General features: G+C 33.4%; 1 protein-coding gene across 3 annotated transcripts in view; it reads left to right on the top strand.

Moving 5' to 3' along the window:
- Positions 1-12,962, top strand: part of LOC149795854 (uncharacterized) — a 76,552-nt gene that overhangs the window by 7,078 nt on the left and 56,512 nt on the right. For all 3 annotated transcript variants that reach the window (XM_089965777.1, XM_089965776.1, XM_089965778.1), the window contains 4 exons: positions 3,277-3,471; positions 5,644-5,991; positions 8,249-8,482; positions 12,028-12,168. In XM_089965777.1, the coding sequence (XP_089821903.1) occupies positions 3,277-3,471; positions 5,644-5,991; positions 8,249-8,482; positions 12,028-12,168 (918 nt within the window). The remainder of the gene's footprint in view (positions 1-3,276; positions 3,472-5,643; positions 5,992-8,248; positions 8,483-12,027; positions 12,169-12,962) is intronic.

Raw genomic sequence — 12,962 nt, 5'->3', positions numbered from 1 at the left:
CCAAGTATTGTGATGGTGCCATCTATGGGCCTTTTGTTGTCCTCCACACCTGTAATTACTCAAATACTACCAGAAGGTGTTTCATGATTTTAGGACATTCAAATCACCACCTGAGGCCATGAAAGAGATAAATTGACTCTCCTTCTGATGTGATGCTGTTGCTGTCAATCAGTAATCGGCTGTGCATGATTGATTGTATGTGCATGAAATAATAGAAATTAAAGTACCCATCTGTATGCCTCTTTTCATTTGTTTTGAATCACAATGACTCACATTGTTGCTTATAAATGCAAATTTTATATGTACTATATAATACATATATAAAAATATATATTAAAATGAGATCAGTAAGCACCAATGCACCATGCCATGATTGCACCTGCTAAACTGGGCTGGCATTCCTTAAAGGTGGAATAGCGAGTAAAATTTTATACAGACATAAAAATTCAAGTCTCAGAGATAAACATTAGTGCTAAGTTATTACTTGTTCATGAACTGTAGCCTGAGATATCACTGTCAACTCATAAAAAGGTTAAAAAAGAAAAGGGACTAGTATTGTGCATTCTTATTTTGTATATGCAAGAATTATAATTGTAACACTTGGAATAATGACACGTCTTTCAATAATGTAATTCAATTATTGTTATTCAATTGCAGAGGTACTTGAAACTGCATTTCAGTAATTTGTTGAATATTAAATGGCATGTAGATGAAAGCAAGAGAATAGTTCTGTCTTTTCAGTCACATTTTGTAACCTGTAATGATTCATTTGCTGTGTAAGGCTTCATCCAGGGGATATTAATATAAAAATGCTCCAGTTATTTCAATATTGTATTAAAGAAACAAGATTATATTCTTGACTTTCTTGATCTGTATGTGTATGATTCCTTATTGTATTAAAGAAACAAAGTCATATTCTTGACTTTCTTGATTGTAAGTGAATGATTTCTTAATCATATCTAAGCCTATATAATAAACTCATACTTAATGAGAAACTCACTTCACCTCTTTACAGAATTCTAGCATATATTTACTTTGTGTATGAAGGGTACTTAACTTGGTAAAATTATAGATTTTTTATAATTATTAAATTTTAAGTAAGGCATTTTGATCACAGAAAATTTGAATTCAATTTAGCCAGTGGTTTTTATGATGCAGTATGGCAACAATTTATCTAGCAGAAAAAATAATTCTTTATGTGCACTATCACGTGACTGCTTTGTTTGCCATGTGTGGTTGAGCATGGTATGCCTTCCTGAACAACTGGATCATTTCTAGTCAACAGTTAACTGTTAATTTGTTTTTATAGATTTAACAGCACTGTTAATATACTATTGGCTATATAATACTAAGAAAAAGAGAGCTAAGTGCCTTTCCATTGCACATCAGGGCTGTCAACCTGGACTGGTCTGTGTGGGTACTAAACCTGCTACCATTGTATTACAAGTCTAATGCTCTACCACTTGGTTACTAGTCGGTTACTAGAAAGTGTTGATAATTTGATTTTTGTGCTGTCTTATTTACACAGTTAAAACGCTTGTTATGTTTGACATTACTTTGTGCAAAACAAATAAAATTTAAAGAGCAGATGTGTAGTTGCAGCACAATTGAATAATGGGAAAGGGAATTCCCCCCAAAAGTAGCAATAACTCTTAAAGGTAAGACATAGATATACTGATATCGATGGATAGCCAAGCTTTCAGGAAGATAGAAGATATGCAAGTCATTATCATTATTGTTATTTTAATTATGCAGTGATACAAGTATTTAACAATTTAGCAAAAACTCTTACATTTTTCAGATTTTGCTAATTGCTCCTCTCTATTTCATCAATTCTCATTCAGTGTCTCTCACAGTCACTCAGTTGCATGATCTGTTGAGTGGGGTCAGTGATCTATGCAACAAAATTTGATCACGTTTGACATTAAGGTATAAAGGATTTTCAGATTTGTACAAATGATGGTAGCCATATCTGAGAAAACAATCTTTAATGCCACTAAATATGATTTTACAAAATTAAACAGAAAGCATTCTGGTTTTAAAGGCATTCAGTTTTATATAAATGATGACGTTTTGTCATCAGAAATGACTGGAATTTAAAAACATATTAAAATATCTTTTAGTAGGTTCTCTAAAAAGACTTCAAATGATGCTAAGCTATGATTGTGTTTGGACATATTTACTGAAAATAGAAGAAAAATGTTATCTCAAAACAGAACTCAACAGAAGTGGACCAACTGTCATAAAGGCCATTAATTCAGTATTGGACAAATGATAATGATATGCATTATGATATAAACAAAGATATACTATCAAACTGAGAAACCTTGAGACATCTAGCTGTTTTCATAACATAATCAATCAACTGCACTGGAAAAAATCTCTTCAGAAAGTATCCTACTGACCCAGATTTATTGACCAACTGTTCTCCCATTGAGTTGTATGTCAGATGTCATTCAGGTGAATGAACTCATGCCCACGTGGATCACCTGTTTTCTAGAACCTTTTAAAAACTGCAGGTGGGCCAAGCAATCATTATATAGTGTGTTCACATTTTCTTGTGTAAATTATGAAGCAAAAACCTGAAATGGATCTTTAAATTAGATCTTGCTATACCATATAATATTGACATTTTGAGATATTTTATTTTTAAAAAAATGAAATTGCCATGATGTTTAGTAGACATTGATGTATTTCACTCATTGACCCCATTCTCAAATATCTCCCCACTCAGACTGTTTATCTCAGGTATTAAGTAAGTAACAAATTTCATAAGGAGAGGAGAACTTGTTCAAACATTTTTGCATGTGTCTTATTTGTGTGGAGTTGAACTAAAATTTTCACCATAAACTTGTGTCAGAATTTCTGTTGTGTCTCTGAAACTATTCTGATCACATCAATCTCATGCAGTGGTTTCCTCTCGCAAGGCACTACCAAGAGTTAAGCCCACTGATCAGAAAACACCTTGCATAACATGAAATAATATCAAAGTATTACAGTATATTGTCCCTCTCAAGAGAGTCCACCCCATTTGTTAGAGGGGAATCACTTTACTGAAGACAACAATTTTCTCCAACTTACGAGGTCTGATCATTACAGTAGTTTACTTTTACAGAATTGCTTTCTTTTCTGCACTTTTAAATTAGGTAAGACAGACTTTATGACATAAAGATAAGTAATATTTTATACATAAAATATCAGATTTATTTATCAGAAAAGGCCCCTTGATTTAAATCAGTATATTTGGAAATTTACCAAAGGTTGGTTCCTTTTTAGAAGCTAACACCGATGACACGTGTATGAGAAATGGAAGAATCAGTAACACTGTGGAGATTCAAGGTTTTTCACTGAGCATGAGTCTGGAAGTTTTGGAGACATACTTTAAGAATTCAGGGCAATCTGGAGGAAGTGATATAGAGGAGGTGCGGATCAGAGACAGGGTTGTTTACATCACCTTTAAGGAGGCTGAAGGTACATATAAAAGAATGTTGACCTGTCTGTTTATGGTATTGCTTAATTTTGCCATCGTTTTTCATATTACAGAAGTAAATGTCTTTCTTCATAACAAAATATAAAGTTCGGATCTTTTATCTACAGTTGTACAGTAAAATCTTTTATGAGAGACTGGCCCTTCTGCCAACAAAAATGGTCTCTCAAGACAGGTGGTCTCTCGTAAAAAGTTTGTACAAAAAGACCAGTTTCCAAGGTCCAGTTCCAGAACAATTTAAAGAACAATAACCACAATCACTGTACGTATTCTATTCTTTATTAGAAATTCTTGCTAAAATATTGTATGCATTTATATTTCAATAAAGAGAATCCAAAATTCATTAAACATGAAATCACATTTACATTTGAAGATCACATGCACATGACTGTTAGCATATGAAATCATTTCTGATTTACTCCTTCTCCTTTGTAACACCCTAAATTTGTTTTACTGACGTTTAAACCACTATTTTGTAAGTGGTCTGTTCTTTTTCACTTCTTTCAGTTGCAATAATTGTTTTCTCCAGCATTAAAATTTGTCTCATTTTAGTTGGAGGTTCTTCCATTTTTATTAAGGTACTAGGTGTTAGCAGTATTAGTGCTCAGTTGTAAAATCAACTGTAAAAACGGTTTTGACTGGGCTTTGGGAAAATATGAAAAATCTATACATGTGCATTGCATATCTGACAACCAATGAAATAAAAAGAAACAGTTATCTAATCCAGAAATAGAATCATTTGCACAGAGACAAAAGTCAACAGCTTAATTCAATGACACACAGGGATTAACTCTATAAACAAAGTGTGTAACCTGGTCGCACCAACTTGAATAGATGACAGCTTGGTGACTGGGTAGACCAACAAGTAGGTCTCTGCTTTTCCTTTTATTTTTTTGACAGCGGAAAATAAAAAAGGCAAAAACCAACTTGTTGGTCTAGGTGACTAGGATGTAACATTGGGAATATAAAAAAAAATCACAAGCCTTTAACACTATCAATCGAATCCTGCAAACACTTCTTTCTTGCTGGTTTAACAGACAAAGACCTTATTCACCCCCAGGTGATGCAGATTAACTCTAAAAACAAACAATATACACGACCATTACCTTAATTTCATCACTACAGTGGCAATTCATGACATTAACATTTGTCTGGTTTACAGACTGTACCATCAGTAGCCAGAATCCTTTTTTCTTTTTCTTTTTTGTTCTTTTAGTGTGAGTGTTTGATCAGAACAATCCTTACTATTCAAGCAATCATTGTTCCAAATGATTGCATAAAAGTCATTGGTGTCTCAGTTCTTGCGATGTGGTCGTTTACAGAGCTGGATACTGGGTCCTACATGTAGCTACAATAAGGCTGGGAACCAGACTACATTTATTCTACAGGTACTTTAGTCTGGTTTATGTATAAGAACAACTATAAGCATATCTACAAAATTTCAGATACTGGTTATCAGCCTTTCTTTTGCATATAAGCAGTCATTAGGTTAAATAAAGCTTGAAGTTAATCCCCATTTTTGCAATGTGATCATTCATAGCAGTCAAAATGCATATTTTGCCAAGATAGCATGGTCACTGGTCACTTTCAGCAGGTGGTTGCTCACAACAGTGCATTTATATAATAAAAGCGATCCGTGCAATACAGTTTTGGTCAGAAATGACAGGTGGTTGCTCATAGCAGAGGTCACTCATAAACAGGTTTTACTGTACTAATTTTCATAATTTAAGAAAACTTGTGTTGAATAAAGGAAATGTGTTTATCTGTATGCCAAAATAGAGCAAACTGTTTCATGAGAACCTACAGATTAGTCATTTCTTAAAGAAATGATGTACCAAAATAGTCTGATTTTAGGCTGTCCTTGCCATGTGACCAATCCCTTCAATCTTCCATTCATCATTTTCTTCCACATTTCAAGATGAGTGTGAAATCTTAAAAGTAGAGCTTAGAGTTTCAAGGGAGATAGTGTACTTCATATTGTAGTTGTTAGCAATAACCTTATTTATTATAAAGAATTAAAATTGGTCCTTCCATTTTTTATACTAATGAAGAGGGCAGTAGACATAGCTGTCTGTCAAGGAAGTGATGGGTTTTTCTACCAACAGCTGCTAAGTGAGATTTTTTTAATAGACTGGTGCATACTTTTGTTCTTTCAGTAGCCCAGAGAGTAATTTCCCATGGTAACCATCAACTTGCTGGCCAGGGATTGACGGTGACATTGTTCCATCCTTCACCACCAAAGCCATTCTATCAAAACGGAGTCCTGATCCAGGGGTTGATTAGCGCTGTAACAGAGGAATTGATGAGAAACTTCCAGGATACAGCATCAGAGGCAAAACCAAAGCTTTGCTATGAAAACAAAATCTTTGTTCAAGGGCTCAATAGTGATGTAACAGAGGAGTTGCTGAGAAACTTCCTGGAGACAGCAACAGAGGCAAGAGTCAGAGAATTCCTGTATGGGGAGGAGGAGGGAAATGTTGTTGTAACATTATCAGATAATATTGGTAATAGTCATATATTTAATCATTATGGTCACTGCTTGAGAAAATTGAAGAACCTGTGTAGCATTCGTGTTTTTGGCCATTTTTGTCTCTCCATCTCTGTTTTCAGTACACTGATTTCAGTAGCAATATGTTGGAAAAGGAGGCTTTGATTCAATTTTGTCTGTCCATGTGTCTTTCCATTTCTGTATCCATCTTCAGTAGATTGTTTTCCACAGCATCACTTTATAAAGTAATTGGATTTCATTTGTCCATCCATTTGTCTCTCCATCACATTGTCAGTCATAGTACACTTATTTCAATGGCACAACTTTCTAAAGGGATATTTGGATTTTAACCAGATGTAATATTTAGCTTTCTGTTAATCTCTATTGAATTTATATTTTAGCATGAGGTTTATCACCCCTGATTGCCCAGGCATAAGTAGTATAATGCAGTTAAGCCTGGCTAACAGAGACACCGATTGGGCTAAACCTTTATGACTGTATTACAGAGATGGGTAGTATTAAGAAATTGAATTAGTGTTAGAATGACCCAAACCATGTGACCAGACTGCAGATGCGAGCCAGTTTTAAAGGATCCAGTTTACAGATTGTCACGAGTCTATGCTCTTAAAGTAATTAACAGAAAAGGGTGAAAAGCAACAAGCTTTGTAAAATTCCACAAATAATTTATTTTCCTAGAATACGTATTAAAAATGTAATAAAAAGGAACTTATGGTATTACAAATCAAATCCCAAACAATCCTAGAATTACAGACTCAAGTCCTAATAATTTAATGTCCTGAATAAAATTCAGTTGAAGTCCAAAATAAATCCAAAACAGAAGATGATGATGTGTCTGTGGTAGCTTGTAGAGTGTTAAAGTGCCAACAGTCTTTTCTTGAATCACAGTAATATAATAACAGGTTTGAATTCACTATAAATTCCAGTGACTGTCGCTCCAAGAATTGTATCAGATCACTTTGGATTTCCAGAGAAAATAATCACTTGAATTCAGTCATTTGAAGAAAATAGATCCCAGCCCAAAAGTAAATTACTTGACACAACATATAATACAACTTGATTGTGTTAGAACTTAAAGCACAAATGAAAAATCCTCTCATTTACAAGATTATATAGTTCTCTACTTGGCCTCAGGTCACAATTAGAATTATCTGAAAAAAACTATTACCTAATGGAAAATAGCCTTCTAGAATGATCCTGATGTTTACAAAATACAAATACTAATTATTATTAGAAATCAGAACCTGGACTATGTCAAACCCACTAAAGAAATTCCAAAACCTAGACCTACACCCCAATAAATATATTTAATTTTATTAATAATAATTCTGATTTTAAACCTGTACACATAGTGAATAACTTAGCTATGTATTATGATGTTTCACTGTATAAAGGATAATGTAGCCACATGCCTGTAGATTGTATAATAATACAGTTGCTATAGAATATACTGGTGCCATTGGGGTTTAAAGGGGTAAATGAACTATTTATTACCCTTTTGAACAAAGTCAGGGACTCCTTTACTTATAATATTTTTCTATCTATTTGTTTATCATTAGCACTTAGATGCCAGTAGAATAACTTTTCACAGGGATGATACATTTCAATTTAATTTGGTGTGCAGCTTTAAATTGACAAAATAAATTAACATTAGCTGGTTGTCAGCATTCAACATCATTTGGTGGAGCGAAAATTCCTGATTTTCTGTCCTTTCGTCCTTAGATTCAGTAACGTACCTTTGCAAGGAATTTGTTTGATTTTAACCAGATCACACATAGGATTAATTGCCGGCTCTCTGTATCATGAATTAGTTGAGATCTTTGTTACCTGATTGTCAGTTCTTTAAAACTTTGGTTTTCACAGCATAAATTTACCAATAAATAATCAGTTATTACCAGATCTAGAATACAGGCCAATATGGACAAATATAACATGAAATTGCTTGTCAGAATTTTGTCAACATTCACTATCTAGTAAATGGAGTTATAACATCATATGGGCTGTACTTTTAAATTTAGGTATCTGCAGCGTAAAAATAACAAAGATCACTGAATTTCAAGCTAATTTTGTGTACAGCTTCATTAAAGTTAATTGCTGGCTTGTATATCATCATAATGTGGAGTTATTGCCCCTGAACAACCCCTTTTATTTACAAAGGTCAGCTTTGTTTAAGGTTTTGCTGTCAAAATTATCACACACAGAGCCCTTTTTAATGTACCGATTGTACTCTAAGCTCTTGTTTCCATTTCTTACAGATATTGGTCAACTGAGTAAAACATTCCAAGAAAGAAGTATTAAAGGAGCTTTCCTTAAGGTTGCAAGTGTTGCCATTTCCAACTGCATCCTTGTACAGAACATACCAAAATCAACATCCAAGGACACTGTTTTGCTCTACTTTGAGAGCAAGAGAAGTGATGGTGGGGATGTTAAGAACGTAGAAATGAATGCAGAGGAGGGCTACTGCCTGGTTTATTTTCAGGAACATAATGGTTTGTATGTCTATATTTAACTTGATGTACATAATAAAAATTTTAATAAAGAATATTCTGTTTCCAAATGTGGATCAAAGATTGTTCAAAAAAAGGGGTGAGTGAGTTTGCAAGGTAGTCCTGCATATATATATATATATATATATACATACATACACACACTAAATAGAGACATTTGATAAGCTCAGAGATTCTGTTATAGTACAAGTCACATGGGTCATATAGGTATTCAACACCAACTATTTCAGTAATGGGGTTAATTGTTTAGAATTGGATTTTATATACCTTTAAACGGTCATTGTTTAGGTGCACTGAGAGGTGCATACGGCAAAGTGTTAAACTACATAGACATTTTTGGACAAAATGAACCTATAGGTGTGAGCCGGTAAAATCTGGATTGAATGTTGTGCACTGTGATGTCACAATGAAAGCTACGAATATTGATAAACAGTTCATACTACCCTCAATTGACATGCTCTTATTTTGACCCAAGTTTACTACATTGCCACCATTGTAAAAGTCCATAGCAATAGATACTTTTCATCTGGAAGTTTCTTGGTGACATTTAATCAATAATCAGGATTGAATAGACATTGGTTAAAGAAAACTAGTGTTAAATTTTAAAAGAACAATTTATATTTAATTTAAAGTGAGTAAATGTGCATACATGACCCATGTGACTTGTACTATAGTAAAATAGTTTGCTTCCATTAATTTAGAAGTATTTCTTTCTATTTAAGTCATTATATGAAGGCACATAAATGATATGTATATCAGTCTAGTTTTCATTTATTAGCTAACACATGTGTTACGTACTAAAAAATTACTTTCTTGTAAATATTAGTTAAAGGAAACTTTTTTGATTTATTGTTTAGAAAAGATCAGTATAAAATTTTCAGTGTGTAGTCAGTGAAAACAATGGTCATTTTCATGTCTTTACTGACCTATTTTTCCATTGAGGGGGATTGGGAAAAGTCAATCTGGTAGAATTGATATGGAGACAAATGTCTATCACATTCAGTTACTGTCTGTCCATCAGTCCCTTTGCCTATCCATTCACATGTTTTGTAACCAGCAGTGCTCACCAATCCTTACATATAATTGTTATAGCATCTTCACTTCAATGGCTGATCATGTGAACATGGGTTTTACTGTAAAAGACTTTGTCCTTTGTGAAAATGATGCTGATTGGACATTTAGTAAGGCTGCTGGAGCAGCCATCATAAAAATCATGTTATTGCTACTTCTGATGAATGGAATGTCATATCATTACAGGGTTTGCACTCAGAAACTTCTTATGATGATGAGTTGATCCTTAATAATGGTGCCAGTCTGAAAGCCAACCATGGCAGCCATTATGAAATTCTTGTTATTGCTATTTTGCCTCAGCCGAGTGGTCTTAAGTGCTCACCTTTACCGGTCACTGCTATTTCACCTTCACCCATGTGGATTTAAGTCTTGGGCTCAACCAATGTGGGAATGTGAGAAAGCTGCCAGTAGCTTCTCATGGGTTGGTGGTTCTTATTGGTATTTTCCTGGATTCTTCCTCATACTGGCCGCCATATGTAGCCTATCTTGCAGTGAGAATGTCATTAAAACCAAAACAGCAACTATTTTGCCTCAATAGAAAGTCATATCAAAATGTGGTTTCTACCAGAAGACTCCTTATAGTACATAGTTGGTTCTAAATAAAATGTTGCCAATCAGACATCCAATATGGCTGGCCTGGGTGGTTATTTTGAACATCTTTTTCTAGACAAATGATCAGTTAGCACACAATACAATACATGCTACACAAAATATTTTACATACTACAAGAAGTACTTTACAGTAAGCACATGATACATTACATACTGACACTAAATATTGTACACTACAAAAAGTACTTTACAGTAAGCACATGATACAGTACATATTAACACTAAATATTGTACACACTACAAGAAGTACTTTACAGTAAGCACATGATACAGTACATACTACACTAAATATTGTATATACTACAAGAAGTACTTGACCGCTCCGGTGGATTAATGGCTAGAGTGTCTGCCTCGGATGCGAGAGGTCATGGGTTCGATCCCCGGCCAAATCATGCCAAAGACTTACAAAAATGGTACTAACAGCTGCATCGCTTGGTGCTCAGCATTAAGAGGTAGGTGTTAGGACTGGTTGACCGGGTGTCAGGATAATGTGACTGGGTGGAACATCATGCTACATGTCTGTGGCAAGATGCCCCAGTGCTAGACATCACTATAAACTGTCACACTGCAGACATAGTGGTGATATGACTGAAAAATTGTTAAAGCTATGTTAAAAATCCAAATCACACACACACACACACACACACACACACAAAAAGTACTTTATAGTAAGCACATGATACAATACATACTAACACTAAATATTGTGCATACTACTAGAAGTGCTTTACAGTAAGCACACAATACAGTATGTACTAACACTATATATTGTGCATACTACAAGTACTTTACAGTAAGCACATGATACAGTACATACTAACACTAAATATTGTACATACTACAAGTCCTTTACAGCAAGCACACAGTTCAAGGCATACTAACACTAAATATTGTACATACTACAAGTCCTTTACAGTAAGCACATGATACAATACATACTACACTAAATATTGTACATACTACAAGTCCTTTACAGTAAGCACATGATACAGTACATACTAACACTAAATATTGTACATACTACAAGAAGTACTTTACAGTAAGCACATGATACAGTACATACTAACACTAAATATTGTACATACTACAAGAAGTGTTTTACAGTAAGCACATGATACAGTACCTACTAACACTAAATATTGTACATATTAGAAGAAGTCCTTGACCCCTCAATCTTGAATTATTTAAATTTACAAATTATTCTTAATACCTGAAATTTGATTACAAATAGAAATGTTCAAAATATGATTCATTTATAATTTGACAAAACTATATCTGAATGAAAACTGATTCTCATGTTTGTTATTGAGTCTGGTGGTTTTTCTTGCAAAGTAGGGCAACCATTCTGATAGCTAATGTGAAACAGATGGGTAACAATACACTTAAAAGAAAAGCAATGAACCTTTTCGCACTTTATTAACGAGAAATAAGTTCTTCAGTTTTCTTTCTCTTTTATACATCTCCATTAAGTGCTACTGTATTGTTGTAATGTTACACTTGATGCTCTAGATCATCACAAATAATATTACAGTGTTGATACATATTGATCTATCAAAACTTCTAACAGAATCACAACTGTATCTTGTCAAGTAATATTGCATCTCAGAAGACTTTGACAACATTATAGAATTTGAATTGCTGTTTGAAAATTCAGTTGAATGAGATCAGAAAATATGTATCACTTGAATTTACCTATTTACTAGTGGATTTGTTTCTTTATTTTATATTAAAATATTTACCACAAATGTAACAAAAATGTTAGCATAGACTTAATGCTAAATAAGGTTTCATGTAAAAGAATTCTCATTTCTCTAATGATTCATGGGATTGAAAACTATTTTTCAGTTATTGACAGAGTGCTGTTGAAGTCTCACAATATCAATGGTATTGATGTTGAAGTCCATCTCCATCATGAGCGTTTGGGACGAAGATCTTCAAGAAAGAAACCTGATCCATGCCTCAGAATTTCCAGTCCAAGGGATAAAGGTGAGTCCTTTCTCTCACAGATACCTGTGAAATAGGAAGGAGGGTCCATACTGAATCAAAATTCATGATTGGTTTCTTTAAGGGATTGGCTTTATAAGTTGTATTTCATGAATTGATAGATTTTTACCTTTAATCTTAAATCAATTTTGCATGAAATGAGCACTAGTTTCATCTATGAAATAAAGTGTATAATCAGAAAATAAAGTTCATGAGATCTCTTTGTACACACTTAAAAACGGTATGGGAAGCCTTTTTAAAGTCACAGAAATGACTTATTGTTAAATCACATGTAAAAAAAGAGTCAGTTTGTTGCTTGCATATTAACCCTTTTTTGTTTGACCGCCTTGATGCAGCCTATATTAAATAAGTAAGTTAATCTATTATTTTAGCTCATGTCTTGCATTATTAAACAGTCTGCAGTCAAAAAGAAAATGATTGTCATTTTCTGTTAGAAATCCACCACAGGAAGGATTGATATAAGATGTATTAATAAACCATTAATAGGTCAATACTTACATGCACATATATAAAATATAATCTGTGAAACTTTGTGTCTCGTTTGCAATCCTTTGTGATGTTGGAATTGGAAAAGTAATGTTTGCAAGTTTAATCATTTTACAGTATTTGGGATTACAAAAGCAGGCATAAGGGAGATAATTGTTAATGTGCAATATATATATATATATATATATATATATATATATATATATATATATATATATATATATTGTTATGTATATTTAATTTAATTTAATTGTTTGTTTGTTTAAATAGAACACCTGTTACCTATTCGA

Source organism: Sinohyriopsis cumingii, chromosome 7, assembly GCF_028554795.1.
Source record: "Sinohyriopsis cumingii isolate HCF-2022 chromosome 7, ASM2855479v2, whole genome shotgun sequence".
In the NCBI taxonomy this organism is placed as follows: Eukaryota; Metazoa; Mollusca; class Bivalvia; order Unionida; family Unionidae; genus Sinohyriopsis; species Sinohyriopsis cumingii.
The sequence above is the reverse complement of the archived record's forward strand: the minus strand, read 5'-3'. Positions and strand labels throughout refer to the sequence as shown.